The sequence below is a fragment of the Hibiscus syriacus genome, unplaced genomic scaffold, assembly GCF_006381635.1.
Source record: "Hibiscus syriacus cultivar Baekdansim isolate YM2019G1 unplaced genomic scaffold, ASM638163v2 tig00110483_pilon, whole genome shotgun sequence".
Taxonomy (NCBI): domain Eukaryota; kingdom Viridiplantae; phylum Streptophyta; class Magnoliopsida; order Malvales; family Malvaceae; genus Hibiscus; species Hibiscus syriacus.
The window spans coordinates 2139310-2153258 of NW_024062759.1; the positions used below are offsets into that span (position 1 = coordinate 2139310).

The following is a 13949-nucleotide window of genomic DNA, read 5'->3' on the forward strand; positions in this document are numbered from 1 at the left end:
AAGTTTATTGACAAATTAACTGAATTTGTTTAAAAGTTTGTAAAATATAATTTATCTTTTGAATGGTGGAGTTTGAACAAGACCGAATATTTAATATGCACGAAAATGTAAGTGTGGATTCTGCCGCCTTACATTATGATACACAAAGAGGTGGATGGCAATATTTAAAAAAAACAAAAAAACATTTATTAATTGATATTTATAACGTCATACATGACAATTTAAAAAAATATATTTCACTTCTAATTTAATACTAAATTAATTGCTACTTATCTAACTTAATTACTACTCGCCCGAACCAAGTGATCTCCGTGATAAAAAAAAATTGTTGTTATTCTTCAAGGACCCAGGTTCAAGCACCCTATAAATACCAAGGGTATGAGAATTCAATATCAAATGATTGAGAATTATCTTTACGATATGTTGTACTTACATGTACGTAGTGAACTTCTAAAACTTCTAAGTTAGTGTAAAGCTCCATAAACCAAATGATCTCAATCTCAATTAAGGGATTGTTGTTGTTATTTCTTGAAGCCTCGGATTTAAACATGACATCTATAAGGATGTACGAGTGTTTACTATTAAATGGTTAATAATCTTTCGAACAAATATTTATATCATTAATAAAAAAAATATTAATCTTTCAAAGTGTGGTCAAGTTTGCTATAGCTCCATTATACGAAAGAAGCCCTTCTGGTTCGATGCACAACTATATCGGTCGGGTATGGGGTGCTGCATGAAGGTTGATGTATTGGACATATAACTCGTATTGGCTAAAACAATGAATTAACTAAACGAGTGGTGGGAGAGTTCCCACAATTTCTATCTTAAACACCATATATACAGTTTTACCAAAAATTTGTTTAGCTTGCAATCTCATGTTGCAGCATTGAGGCTTTACTTGGTTCACTAGTTTATCCCACATGCATAACATTTGTCTCGGCGATTGGTAATGTGCAGTGAAGTAATCCTCGAAGCATCCGAACTGGCATAATTTCAAGCAGTGTTGGTATTCCACCGGTTTCGAACTGTTCAATTTTTCCACCCACATCCCCATGCTCACATCTTCCATCTTGAATAGCTGCAACAATGGTGTTTTAGTCGAACAATGATCGAAACTACTGCTGTTTAGAACATACATGCCGAGAGGAAGCGTATTCAAGATGGCTCACTTACTCTCTCAACTTGTGTTTCTCAAACTCAGCTACAATAAACTGTGCAATGTCCGATGAAATTATGTACCCTGGACCATTTGCATACGGTGGGTAGTCTTCTTCTGGCCATTCCTGGAAATCGACAAAATAAATAATATAATGCGTACGATGCTATGCCTAAACATGATCAGGATAATGATTTATGAGAGAATCACTAATTATTAGTTGGCTGAAGTCAATGTTGACTCGATTTAAGAACTAAAGGTGTATTCGTGCAGATAAAACACGGACTTTTTCGTTCCAAAATTCACAACTCAGGTAACATCCATGCAGGCATTATGATGGCATGAAAACAAACCCCCGGATTTGCTAAGTGCAGAACAGATAACACATACCTCGTACGATACTGCCTATTTACCATCGCGCAGGGGTTTGTGGTAATAGTTCATATTTCCGATATCAATGCTTTTATCTCCAAACTTCTTTGCTTCCTTAATCACAGGGTCCACCCGAACAAATGTATCATCATCACACTTCATAATATATTTTGCTGCCATTGTACGGATATGTGACAAAAAAACATACGGGTGTCTAGGACTTGAGACTTTACAACTAAGAAACAATATATTGCAGTTACTTATTCATATGAACCAAATCTTATGTTTGCTCAAACTCGAATTCTGTGTCGGATATAAAATAGACAATGTCGGATCAATTGAGTGCTTTATTTTCTTCCATTTTGGTCACTAATCGTATATGATTTGTTTCCTTTGATTTTCATTTAATGCAATTTGACCCTGATTCTGTTTTTAATTTGTCTAATGACTTAATTTGAGCATTAACTTTAAATCTTTTATTTTAGTCATGTATTAAATTTATAGATTAAATCCCCTAGATTTTATAATTAATCAATTTGATCACCAAGATTAAATTTAATTCTTAATTTTTAATTAAGTCATAATTTCAATTTAATTAATAACTTTATTTCTCCAATCGGTTTTTAATTTAATAAATTTAATAAATTTTTAATCCAATCAAAAGGTGACATGTGTCACCTTTTGAGTTGAATTGAAAATAAATGAAGATGAGTTTTGACACCGAAAGGAATCCAACTTGGGTTCCAAGGGTGGGCATGCCTTAACCACTGAGCTAATTCTCATGCTTCTTATTGACATAATACATATAATATATAACTTGTTCAAGTTTAGGGGAAAATATAAAATAACTTAATTGGATTTGAACTCAAAATGAATTAGTAACCAAGCAAGCCTCAACTAATAAGCTAAATATAATATTTAAGAATTAATATAATATTATATATATATTATATTATATTATATTAAAGTTAATGATTAAAAAATAAAACGGATAAATAATTTATCAAATTTTGTTAGTAATTTAAGTGTTATCATATTCTCAATTGGCTTAGATTTAGGTTCTCATTTGTTATTTTTATTTTTATCATTAACTATAATATATAAAATATAAAAAAATTAATTGATTCCCAATATTAGATTTAGTCTATTAGTTAAAACTTTGCTTGGTTACTAATTGATATTGGGTTTAAATGCAATTAAATTATTTTACTTATATTTTTATGCCTAAACTGAACAAGTTATCTAACATATATGTATTATCTTGATAACAAGTGTAAGAATTGGCTCAACGATTAATTCTAAAATCTAGGGGATTTAATCTATAAATTTAATACATGACTAGAATAAAAGATTTTAAAGTTAATGCTCAAATTAAGTCATTAGATAAATTAAAAACAAAATAAGGATTAAATTGTATTAAATGAAAATTCAAGGAAACAAATCATATACAAGTAGTGACAAAATGGAAGAAAACAAAGCAGAGTGTCAGTGCCGCGAATACGTAACTTTATAAGGACTCGCGCCCTAATTATATTAGTTTTGTTAACTTCCATGTTAACACTTCCATTAAATGTTAACAGTAGGTGGTTATATTGAAACCATTTAAATAGTTCAATGATCATATTGGTGCAAATTTGAAAATGATGGTCATTTCGAGACTAAGTCCATAGTTGGGTGGCCATTTGTGTAGATTACCCAAGAAGTAATTAATCAAATTAATAATTCTTATTTTATAATTTAAATTAGTTTTTGTAATATTTTTATGAGTATTATCCCCATTTTCTCTTTATATTTAGGAACATAGTAAGTATGATTCATTCCATTGCTTTTTATTAAGCTTTATATAAATAAGTAGTTAAAATATATCCTCTTTTCACTTAAGTACTTAACATATTTTTTGGTCAAAATAAGTATCTAAAATTATCTTTTTAGTTAAAATAGGTACCTAAAGTATTTTTTGGTCAACATAGATACCTAAAGTATTTAATTTTTTTTATCTAAGTACCTAAAGAATTATTTAATTATTGCCACAAGTAAACTCTTTTAGAACTAAGATTAAAAAGTTTGAATAGTTTAGGTACCTATTTTGACACAAAATACTTTAGGTAATTATTTTGATAAAAAATTACCTTAGGTACTTATTTTGACGAAAAATTACTTTAGATACTTAAATGAAAAATAAGGTGTATTTTAGGTTCTTATTTGTGATATAAGCCTTTTATTAATGAAATCCCAATTGCATTGTTCAAAAAATATAACTCAAATTTTATTTGAATTTTTTCAAGTCATTAATTTTAAATATTTATAATATTTATTGTATTAATTGATTTTAATTTAAACAACTTTACATAATCATATACTATAAACATATATATATATATATATTGTTGAAAATAGGTGCAAAAGCACCGAAAATTGAGAAAAAAACAAATGCACCGAATTGTGCATTTTCAAAGTCAAGATTTCACAGCAGAATTTGTTGAAAAATGAAAGAGAAAATTACCAATTTTTAGTCCCTAGACTTTAGGATATTTATAAGATTAGTCCTTAGGCTTCAACTATAAATATTCTAGCTCATTTAGCTTCAAAACCATCCCAAAGCATTCTAACTTTCTTCCAATACTAGAGAATTTAGAGAGTTTCTTGAGAGTTGTTTTCTCCTTTTTATCAAGAGAGAATTATCATTGTTTTCTCCTTGGTAGATCGAGAGAAGTTGTAATTCCTATTTTCTCATAGTGAAATTCTTCTACCGTTGCCTGTGGTTTTTACCCTATATTATTTAGGGGTTTTCCACGTAAATTTTGTGTCTCTTTTATCTTCATTTTTATTTTCTCAAATTATCAGTTGCGATTTTGCTCTATCCGATAGCCGTCTTCCGCAACAATTGGTATCAGAGCCAGATTTGAGTGTGTAATAACTGCTTATTGTCTTTGTGATTGCCACCAAAAGGTGGATCCCCTAACATAAGAAAGTAAGAAGTTATTATTCATCCTTTGAAGGTTCCAGAGAACTATTCACGATAGTAAAATAGTAGGAGCTATCCGTAATAGAAGTTATGGCAACGAAATTTGATATTGAAAAATTCAATGGGAGAAATTTCTCATTGTGGAAATTGAAGATGAATGTCATCCTGAGGAAAGACAGTTATCTAGCAGCTATCAGTGAAAGGCTGGTAGATTTCACAGATGACAACAAATGGATCGAAATGGACGGGAATGTTATGGCAAACTTTCATCTGGCATTAGCAGATGAAGTATTGTCAAGCATCGAGGAGAAGAAGACATCTAAGGAGATATGGGATAATCTCTCCAAATTGTACGAGGCCACATCGTTGCACAATAAAATTTTTCTTAAGAGGAAATTGTACACTCTTCGGATGCCATAATCTACTTCAGTGACAGAGCACTTAAATACACTTAACACTTTATTTTCTCAACTTACATCCTTAAGCTGTAAAATAGAAGAACAAGAACGTGCTGAACTTCTACTTCAAAGTCTACCGGATTCGTATGATCATCTCATCATCAACTTGATAAACAGTAATGTCACCAGTCTAGTCTTCGATGACGTTGCAGCTGCTATTCTACAAGAAAAAAATCAGCGCGAGAATAAGAAAGACATACAAGTAAATCTACAACAAGCAGAAGCGTTGACAACGATGAGAGGGAGATCAATAGAACATGGCCAAAGTAGCAGTCACAAACATGGTAGATCGAAGTCGAGAAGCAAGAAGAATTTAAAGTGCTACAACTGTGGAAAGAAGGGTCACTTGAAGAATGATTGTTGGAGTCTAAATAAAAACTCCAATCCACAAGTCAATACCGCAAACACTTTAGATGATGGAGATGCTCTATGCTGTGAAGCGTCAACCACCGTGGAAGGTAGAAAAAGATATGCATATATATGGCTCATTGATTCGGGAGCAACATATCACATGACCTCAAGAAGAGAATGGCTCCATCATTATGAACCTGTCTCAGGAGGATCTATGTATAGTTGCAATGATCATGCCTTAGAGATCATTGGAGTGGGAACCATCAAATTGAAGATGTATGATGGAACAATCAAAGTTGTTCGAGATGTGCGACACGTGAAAGGCCTGAAGAAAAATTTATTATCCTACGGATTGTTGGATAATAATGCAAGAAAGATTGAAACACGGAAAGGAATCATGAAGGTGTTCTGTGGAGCGCTTGTGGCGCTGAAAGGTGAAAAGATAGCAGCAAACTTGTACATGCTGAAGGGAGAGACTGTGTTAGAAGTAGAAGCCTCTGTTGCCTCATGTAGTTCATATTCTGCAATGCTATGGCATCAGAAACTTGGACATATGTCAGAACAAGGAATGAAAGTTCTTGTGGAGCAAAAGCTACTTTCAGGCTTAACAAATGTATCACTTACTTTGTGTACGCATTGCATAACAAGTAAGCAGCACCGGTTGAAATTCAACACGTCAAATTCTGGAGGCAAAAATGTTCTTGAATTGGTTCATTCTGACGTATGACAAGCACTAGTTACATCCATAGGTGGAGCAAAATACTTTGTCTCATTTATTGATGACTACTCTAGGAGATGTTGGGTGTATCCTATTAAGAAGAAGTCAGATGTGTTTTCAACTTTCAAAATCTTCAAAGCGCGGGTGGAACTTGATTCTGGAAATAAGATCAAGTGTTTCAGAACAGATAATAGAGGAGAATACACAAGCAAATAATTTGATGACTTTTGCAAGAAAGAGAAGGCATCAAAAGACAGTTCAAAGTGGCAAACACTCCTCAACAAAATGGAGTGGCAGAGAGGATGAGCATAACCTTGTTAGAAAGAACAAGAGCAATGTTGAGGGATGCATGCCTAGAAAAATCATTCTAGGCAGAAGCAGTCAATACCGCTTGTTATTTGGTGAATCGAGCTCCATCAACTGCAATAGAGTTGAAGACACCAATGGAGATGTGGACTGGTAAACCAACTGATTATTCAAACCTCCATGTATTTGGAAGTATTGTGTACGTGATGTACAACTCCCAAGAAATCTCAAAGCTGGATCCAAAATTCAGGAAATGCAAATTCTTGGGGTATACTGATGGTGTAAAGGGGTATCGCTTGTGGGATCCCACTGCCCGCAAAGTGATCATTAGCAGGGGTGTTATCTTTTGTAGAAGATAAGCTACAAAGAAAAAGAAGAAGTTGTTAGTGCTGAAAAGTCAGAGACTACACAGATACCTGTGGAAAAGGAGTTTGAACAAGTACTTCTGAAACAGAACCAGCACATGATGAACAAGAACCAGAGAGTTCTGAAGCTCCAACAACTCGTCAATCAGATCATGTGAGAAGACGTCCCAATTGACACTCAAATTATGTTATAGAATGTAATATTGCATACTGCCTTTTAACAGAGGACGGTGAGCCATCAACATACCAGGAGGCAATAAACAACTCAGATGTTTCACTATAGATGATGACGATGCAAGAGGAAATTGAAGCCCTTCATAAAAATAATACATGGGACTTTGTGCCACTACCACAAGGAATGAAGCAAATTGATAACAAATGGGTCTTAAAAATCAAGCGAAATGGTGACGATCAAGTTGAGAGGTATCGTGCAAGACTGGTGGTCAAAGGATATGCTCAAAAAGAAGGTATTGATTTCAATGAAATATTTTCTCCTGTGGTTCGACTAACAACAGTTTGAGTAGTTTTGGCAATATTTGCTACATTGGACTTACATCTAGAGCAGCTAGATGTTAAAACAGCTTTTCTTCATGGAAATCTTGAAGAAGGGATTTACATGTTCCAACCTGAAGGTTTTGAAGAAAAAGAAAAGAAGAACTTGGTTTGTAGGTTGAACAAATCTATGTACGGTCTAAAGTAGGCGCCGAGATGTTGGTATAAGAGATTTGATTCCTTCATTATGTGCCTTGGATATAACAGACTTAATGCATATCCTTGTGCTTATTTCAAGAGGTCTGGTGATAACGATTTTGTTATATTGTTGTTGTATGTGGATGACATATTGGTTGCAGGACCCAACAAAGATCATATTGACGAATTGAAGGCACAACTGGCTAGGGAATTTGAAATGAAGGACTTGGGATCAGCAAACAAGATTCTAGGGATGCAAATTCACCGAGAAAGAAGTTATAGGAAGATTTGGCTTTCACAAAAGAATTACTTGAAGAAGATCTTATCACGATTCAACATGCAAGATTGTAAGTCGATTTCTACCCCTCTTCCTATTAACTTCAAATTATCCTCCAGTATGAGTCTTAGCAGTGAAGAAGAGAGGATGAAGATGTCTCGAGTACCGTATGCATCGGCAGTGGGAAGTTTATTGTTCGCTATGATATGCACAAGACCAGACATTGCACAAGCAGTAGGAGTGGTTAGTCGGTACATGGCGAATCCAGGCAAAGAGAATTGGAATACAATAAAGAGGATCCTGAGATACATCAAAGAAACCTCAAATATTACATTATATTACGGAGGATCAAACTTACTAATCAATGGGTATGTAGATTCTGACTATGTAGGAGATTTGGATAAAAATCTACTACAGGATATGTGTTCAAAATTGTTGGTGGAGCTGTAAGCTGGGTTTCAAAATTGCAGTCAGTTGTGGCTACGTCAACAACAGAAGCAGAATATATAGCAGCTACACAAGCCAGTAAAGAATCAATTTGGTTGAAGATGCTATTAGAGAAGCTTGGGCACAATCAAGAGTATGTCTCTCTGTTTTGTGACAGTCAAAGTGCCTTGCATCTAGCAAGGAATCCATCATTTCATTCAAGGACAAAACATATACGAGTTCAGTACCATTTCATTCGTGAAAAGGTGGAAGAAGGGACAGTAGATATGCAGAAGATCCATACCAAAGACAACATATCAGATTTCATGACAAATACAATCAATGTTGATAAATTTACTTGGTGTCGATCCTCTTGTGGTCTGTCAGAGACATAAGCAACATGATGGTACAAGGTAGAAAGAATGACATGAAGATATGATTATTGCAATCAAATCTTCAAGTGGGAGATTGTTGAAAATAGGTGCAAAAGCACCGAAAATTGGGGAAAAACAAATGCACCGAATTGTGCATTTTCAAAGTCAAGATTTAACAGCAGAATTTCTTGAAAAATAAAAGAGAAAATTACCAATTTTTAGTCCCTAGACTTTAGGGTATTTATAAGATTAGTCTTTAGGCTTCAACTATAAATACCCTAGCTCATTTAGCTTCAAAATCATCCCAAAACATTCTAGCTTTCTTCCAATACTAGAGAATTTAGAGAGTTTCTTGAGAGTTGTTTTCTCCTTTTTATCAAGAGAGAATTATCATTGTTTTCTCCTTGGTAGATCGAGAGAAGTTGTAATTCCTATTTTCTCATAGTGAAATTCTTCTACCGTTGCCCGTGGTTTTTACCCTATATTATTTAGGGGTTTTCCATGTAAATTGTGTCTCTTTTATCTTCATTTTTATTTTCTCAAATTATTAGTTGCGATTTTGCTCTATCCGATAGCCGTCTTCCGCAATATATATATATATATTATTTTTTCACATGTGATATGCATATATTGTGTATATATAGTTGAGAGATTTATCTCAAACTTGAAAATTAATTTATTAATTATTAAAAGTTTTGAATTATTTAAGTCATATTTTATAACTCAAAATTTTGTTTAAACTTTTTTTTAACTAAATCAGATTTATGAAATTACAAATCAAATAAAATAATTAATCTTTCTAATAAAGTACAATTTTAATCACTCCTAATTATATTATGCCATGCAGGAGACGTTCTGAAAAGTGAAAACAGTGGTCTACAGTTCGCATCAAGTCGTTGGATCAAGTCAACTTAGAAGTCAACAAATGTTAATTAAAGCTTAAACATTATTCTTAATATTCAAATGTCTGTTTTAAAAATCGAAGTCTAACAATTAACCCGTATTTAAAATAGCAATGAGAATTACCAATTAGTGCCCCTCTGTAAACAAAACTCCACCAATCCCTAGTGGGTTTTGTGTAAATGAGTTAATCCAAATGAGAATTACCAATTTACCATATAACCAAGTAATAAATAAAGCACAATACAATTCTAATGTTCTATAAGTAAATCTCTATTTTGTTAGGACAAATAATGTTATTTTCCCAATAATATTATTAACGTTTAATTCATTGAAGATTGATCTCATTAAAGAAAACAAAGGGAGTTGGGAGTTTGTGGTTGGCATGTTATGTTAGTGGAAGAAAAAAAAACTATAGGTGTTATTCAATCGCAGAATTACCAATAACCCACATTGCCCTTTATAATAACTTTAAATTATGGGTAAGCTACTTATTTTAAAAAAAAAATTATTATTAATATTACTTTTTAATTTTATTTTAGTTATTTGTTGTTAAAAATTAACGATATACTAATGTGATATACTAATGTGTTACCATAAGATAATACCTCATCATCATTGAAAAAAATATCACGTCATGAGCTCTATTATTATTATTATTTTATTAAATTAAGATTATTATAATAATATCACTAGCTCTATTAATTTTATAATGATAGATAACTAAAATAATACCAAAATATAACACCATATGATTTTTAAAAAAGGGTAAACTATAAAAATAGTCAATGAACTTTAATGGTGCATGTATTTTGGTCATCTAACTTTTAAAACTTGCAATATAGTCATTGAACTTGATGTTAGAAGAAGAATAAGAAGAAGGGTTAACGGTAGGTAACATGTCACATTAGATAAAATTAATGGGAGGTAACATCATGGACCTATTGAAAATGAACTAAAAGTTCAGTGATTTTAATGCAAGTTTTTAAAGTTAGGTGACCTAAATGCAAACACCCTAAAAAATTAGAATCAATAATAGATATGACTAAATGCACAATTTACCCTTAAACTATTTATATATTCATAAATATATCATATTATCGTGGTTGGTAATAGCGTACAAAGAATTAGGTATAAAGATTTCAAAGTAAGTAATTATCTACCTGCCCCTCCCATACCTACCTTGACCATTCTGTTGTGGGTTGAGTGCTTCACTAAAGTTATCACCTCTTTCTTCATCAATAATATCTATATAATCCACACTTGCTTACTGAACTGAAGCAATAACGCCGATTTCCACATATTTGTGCTTCCGATCATGGCGACGAGTGAAGTGAAAGTTCTGGGTTCGTGGCCGAGCCCATATGCAATGAGGCCGAGGATCGCCCTTAACATCAAATCGGTGGACTATGAATATATAGACGAGAAGTTATGGGAAGGCAAAAGCCAGCTTCTTCTCCAGTCGAATCCGGTTCACAAGAAAATCCCAGTCCTCATCCACGGTGATCGTAAGCCCATCTGCGAATCTCTCATCATCGTACAGTACATCAACGAGACATGGTCTGCCGGTCCTTCCATCCTTCCTTCTGATCCCTATGAACGCGCCGTCGCTCGTTTTTGGGCTGCATATCTTGACGATAAGGTATTCCATATTTCGCACTTGAATACAAGTTTGTTTGCTTTCTCGGTAGCTGCTCTAACTGAGCTGAGTTACTCGTAATCGTTTAAGCTTGACTCGATTAAAAATTTAATTAATATATAATTCGAATTTAAAATTAATTCAAGACTTTTATAAATTGAGTAAAATAAATCGTTACTCGTTTAATTTTTTTATACGTTTTCAAAATTTTAATTGTCTTGTTAATTTTTTAAATAATAAGTTAATTTAGTATATTTGTGGAATATTTCGAAAGTTGTAATATGTTAATGTAATATATTTATAGACTATTATTTTAGAGTCAAACTTTAAATTGTTTTACTCGTCATTTTGATTATTTATCAAATATCGAGTTAAGTATGAATGGAACAGTTTTAGAGCTGAATAGAATATTATTAAACTCGTAATCGATTCGCGTGATAAGTATACGGGTCAAGTACTTGAGTTGTTTTGTTGTGCAGTGGTTCCCGGCGGTGAAAAGCGTGGGGATAGCTAAAGGAGATGAAGAGAAGAAAGCGGCGATAGCGCAGGTGGAAGAAGGGCTGGCATTGATGGAAGGAGCGTTCGGCGATTGTAGCAAAGGTAAGGGTTTCTTCGGTGGGGATGAAATCGGGTACCTTGATATTGCTTTCGGGAGCTTCTTGGGATGGCTTAGGGTGACCGAGAAGTTCAACGGGATGAAGCTGCTTGACGAGGGCAAGACTCCTGCTCTGGTTCGTTGGGCCGACAGATTCTGCTCCCACGGCTCCGTCAAGGATGTTATGCCCGACACCGACAAGCTTGCGGAGTTTGGGAAGATGGTTATTGCCAAAATAAGAGCCGCCGGCGCTGCTGCTGAAAGGCATTGAAATTGAGACAGGAGAGGTTCTTGAACTAAATCAATATTGTATGTGGTTTCTTTACTTTTTATGATGATAAAAGTTCTAAGCTTTTAGACAATGCCTTTTCTCAATGTATTGGCTTTTGTATTTGAATTCAGTGATCCTCGAATTAATACCGTCTCTATCTCAATTTCCTAACTCTTAGTAGTCGTTTAATTATAAATTTAAGTATTCTTTAAAAAATTGATTTACATATCATTTTTTACTAATCAATTAATAACGAATGTATACACATTTTATAAATGTAAATGTTTAAATCGAGATTTTTTATTTTTCTTTTTTATTGAGATCATTTGATGTCTAATGAATTCATAAATATGTTATTTCAAAGATAATTTATTTAAAAGTATGATTAAATTGAGAGAATATATAAATAATAGGGATCAAATGTATGATTATACCAACTATCACGTCATATATTATGTTAATTGTTAACATCAATAAACCTATGATGACCACTTGCTAATTAATTTAAACAGAAATGATCTTATCTTAATTAAATAAAAACGAAAGTGAACTTATCTAAATTTTTTTAAATCAATGATCAAAAGTGGACAAAATACAAACACAAGTGATCTTATGTGTAGTTAATCCTTTTTTCTTATTTATTTACGTATCAAGAGAATCTGAAAATACGTATAAAAATTAAAAGGATAAATTACGAATTTAGCCCTTAACTATTCTAAAAATTCTATTTTGATAATCTAATTTTTGTTTTCAAAATCATACATAAATTTACGTTTTGATAATATGTTGTTAAAAAATTTAACGATAATATCACCATAAGATAATGTCAGATCATCATTGAAAAAAAAGAAATTAGCATATCAACCGTTATGTTTTTAAACGACATGTGATCAAAACGAAACTTTAAATATGATTTTAAAAAAATAAATAATTTAATAACTAATTAAATAAAACTACAGAAATAATTGGATGACTAAATGCATAATTTATCCAAAGAAAAATTATCAACACCAGATTATGGACACGAAAGTTGGACGCCATTCTTGGTGGTGGAGTGGGTAGGATGTAATTTATTAATCAAATCTCCTTCCAATACTAATTAATTTAATGTTTTTAAATATAAATTTAGTGATTAAATTTTAATATTATGAATGAAATAAATTAAATTAAAGAAATATTAATTCTTATAATATTTTATTCAAATTAATCCATCAATTATCATAAGGTTCATTTTGTTGCAAGTTGCTGCATGATATTCAAGTACCAAAGTGAAAAATCTGATATAGTTCAAGGTTAAATCTCGAATAAACCCTCTTTTTATTCTACATGCAAGTGTTAATATGGTCACACAAACCATTGTAATGTTAATGTACATTATGTAAGCTATACACTTGAAACAATGATCACCATTCACCAGTAATCCGAGCACGAGCAAACGCCGTCTTTGAAGCGACGAAATCGGACACGATCTCGTACGATGATCTCGACATCTAAAGAACCGCATTTGCAGTACATATCCACCAATGAATTGTTTATCAGCACATCAATAGACGCATCAAAATCACATATTTTCAACAAATAAGCGTGAACTCATGCACCCAAAGACAGTGGCCCGCCCCAAGACCAGTACAAACACTTATAACGCTTTGCAGCGTATACCCGTCAGGATCGAACGTCTTCCGCATTTCCCCGAACAGGTTTAAAGCGCTATTAAACTTACCAAACTGAACAAAACCTTCAAGCAAAACATTCCAGGAAACCACGCTTCTTTCAGGCATTTTCAAATTTCTAAAACATTACAAATTTCTACTGAATTACACTAGACCCAACCTATGTGTCACAACTAGGTCTACTGAATTACATTACAAATTTCTAAAACATTTTCAAAACGTAACATTAAATTTCCAAAACATTTTTAGATCAAAATAATGTTATCAAAATCAATTCTAATATTATAAAACATAAAGTTATGAGCAAAGAGGAATAACAAGTAATGTCAAATGTAATAGTATCAAACATCCATACATCAGTAGTCAACAAAAAGGTGTCATAAAATAAGTATAACAAAACATATAGTCATGTG

General features: G+C 32.6%; 1 protein-coding gene across 1 annotated transcript; it reads left to right on the top strand.

The window, feature by feature from the left end:
• Window positions 1-10551: 10551 nt before the first annotated feature.
• LOC120129183 (glutathione S-transferase U17-like) lies at window positions 10552-12021 on the top strand. The gene is made up of 2 exons (XM_039146759.1): window positions 10552-11003; window positions 11480-12021. The coding sequence occupies exons 1-2, from the start codon at window positions 10680-10682 to the stop codon at window positions 11864-11866; spliced, it is 711 nt and encodes a 236-aa protein (XP_039002690.1). The 5' UTR covers window positions 10552-10679; the 3' UTR covers window positions 11867-12021.
• The last annotated feature ends 1928 nt before the right edge of the window (window positions 12022-13949 follow it).

Excerpts from the sequence above, each read along its gene's own strand:
- LOC120129183 (XM_039146759.1), top strand. The coding sequence starts at position 10,680 with ATGGCGACGAGTGAAGTGAAAGTTCTGGGTTCGTGGCCGAGCCCATAT. Across the intron at positions 11,004-11,479 it reads CTGCATATCTTGACGATAAG|TGGTTCCCGGCGGTGAAAAG; the intron begins GTATTCCATATT and ends TTTGTTGTGCAG.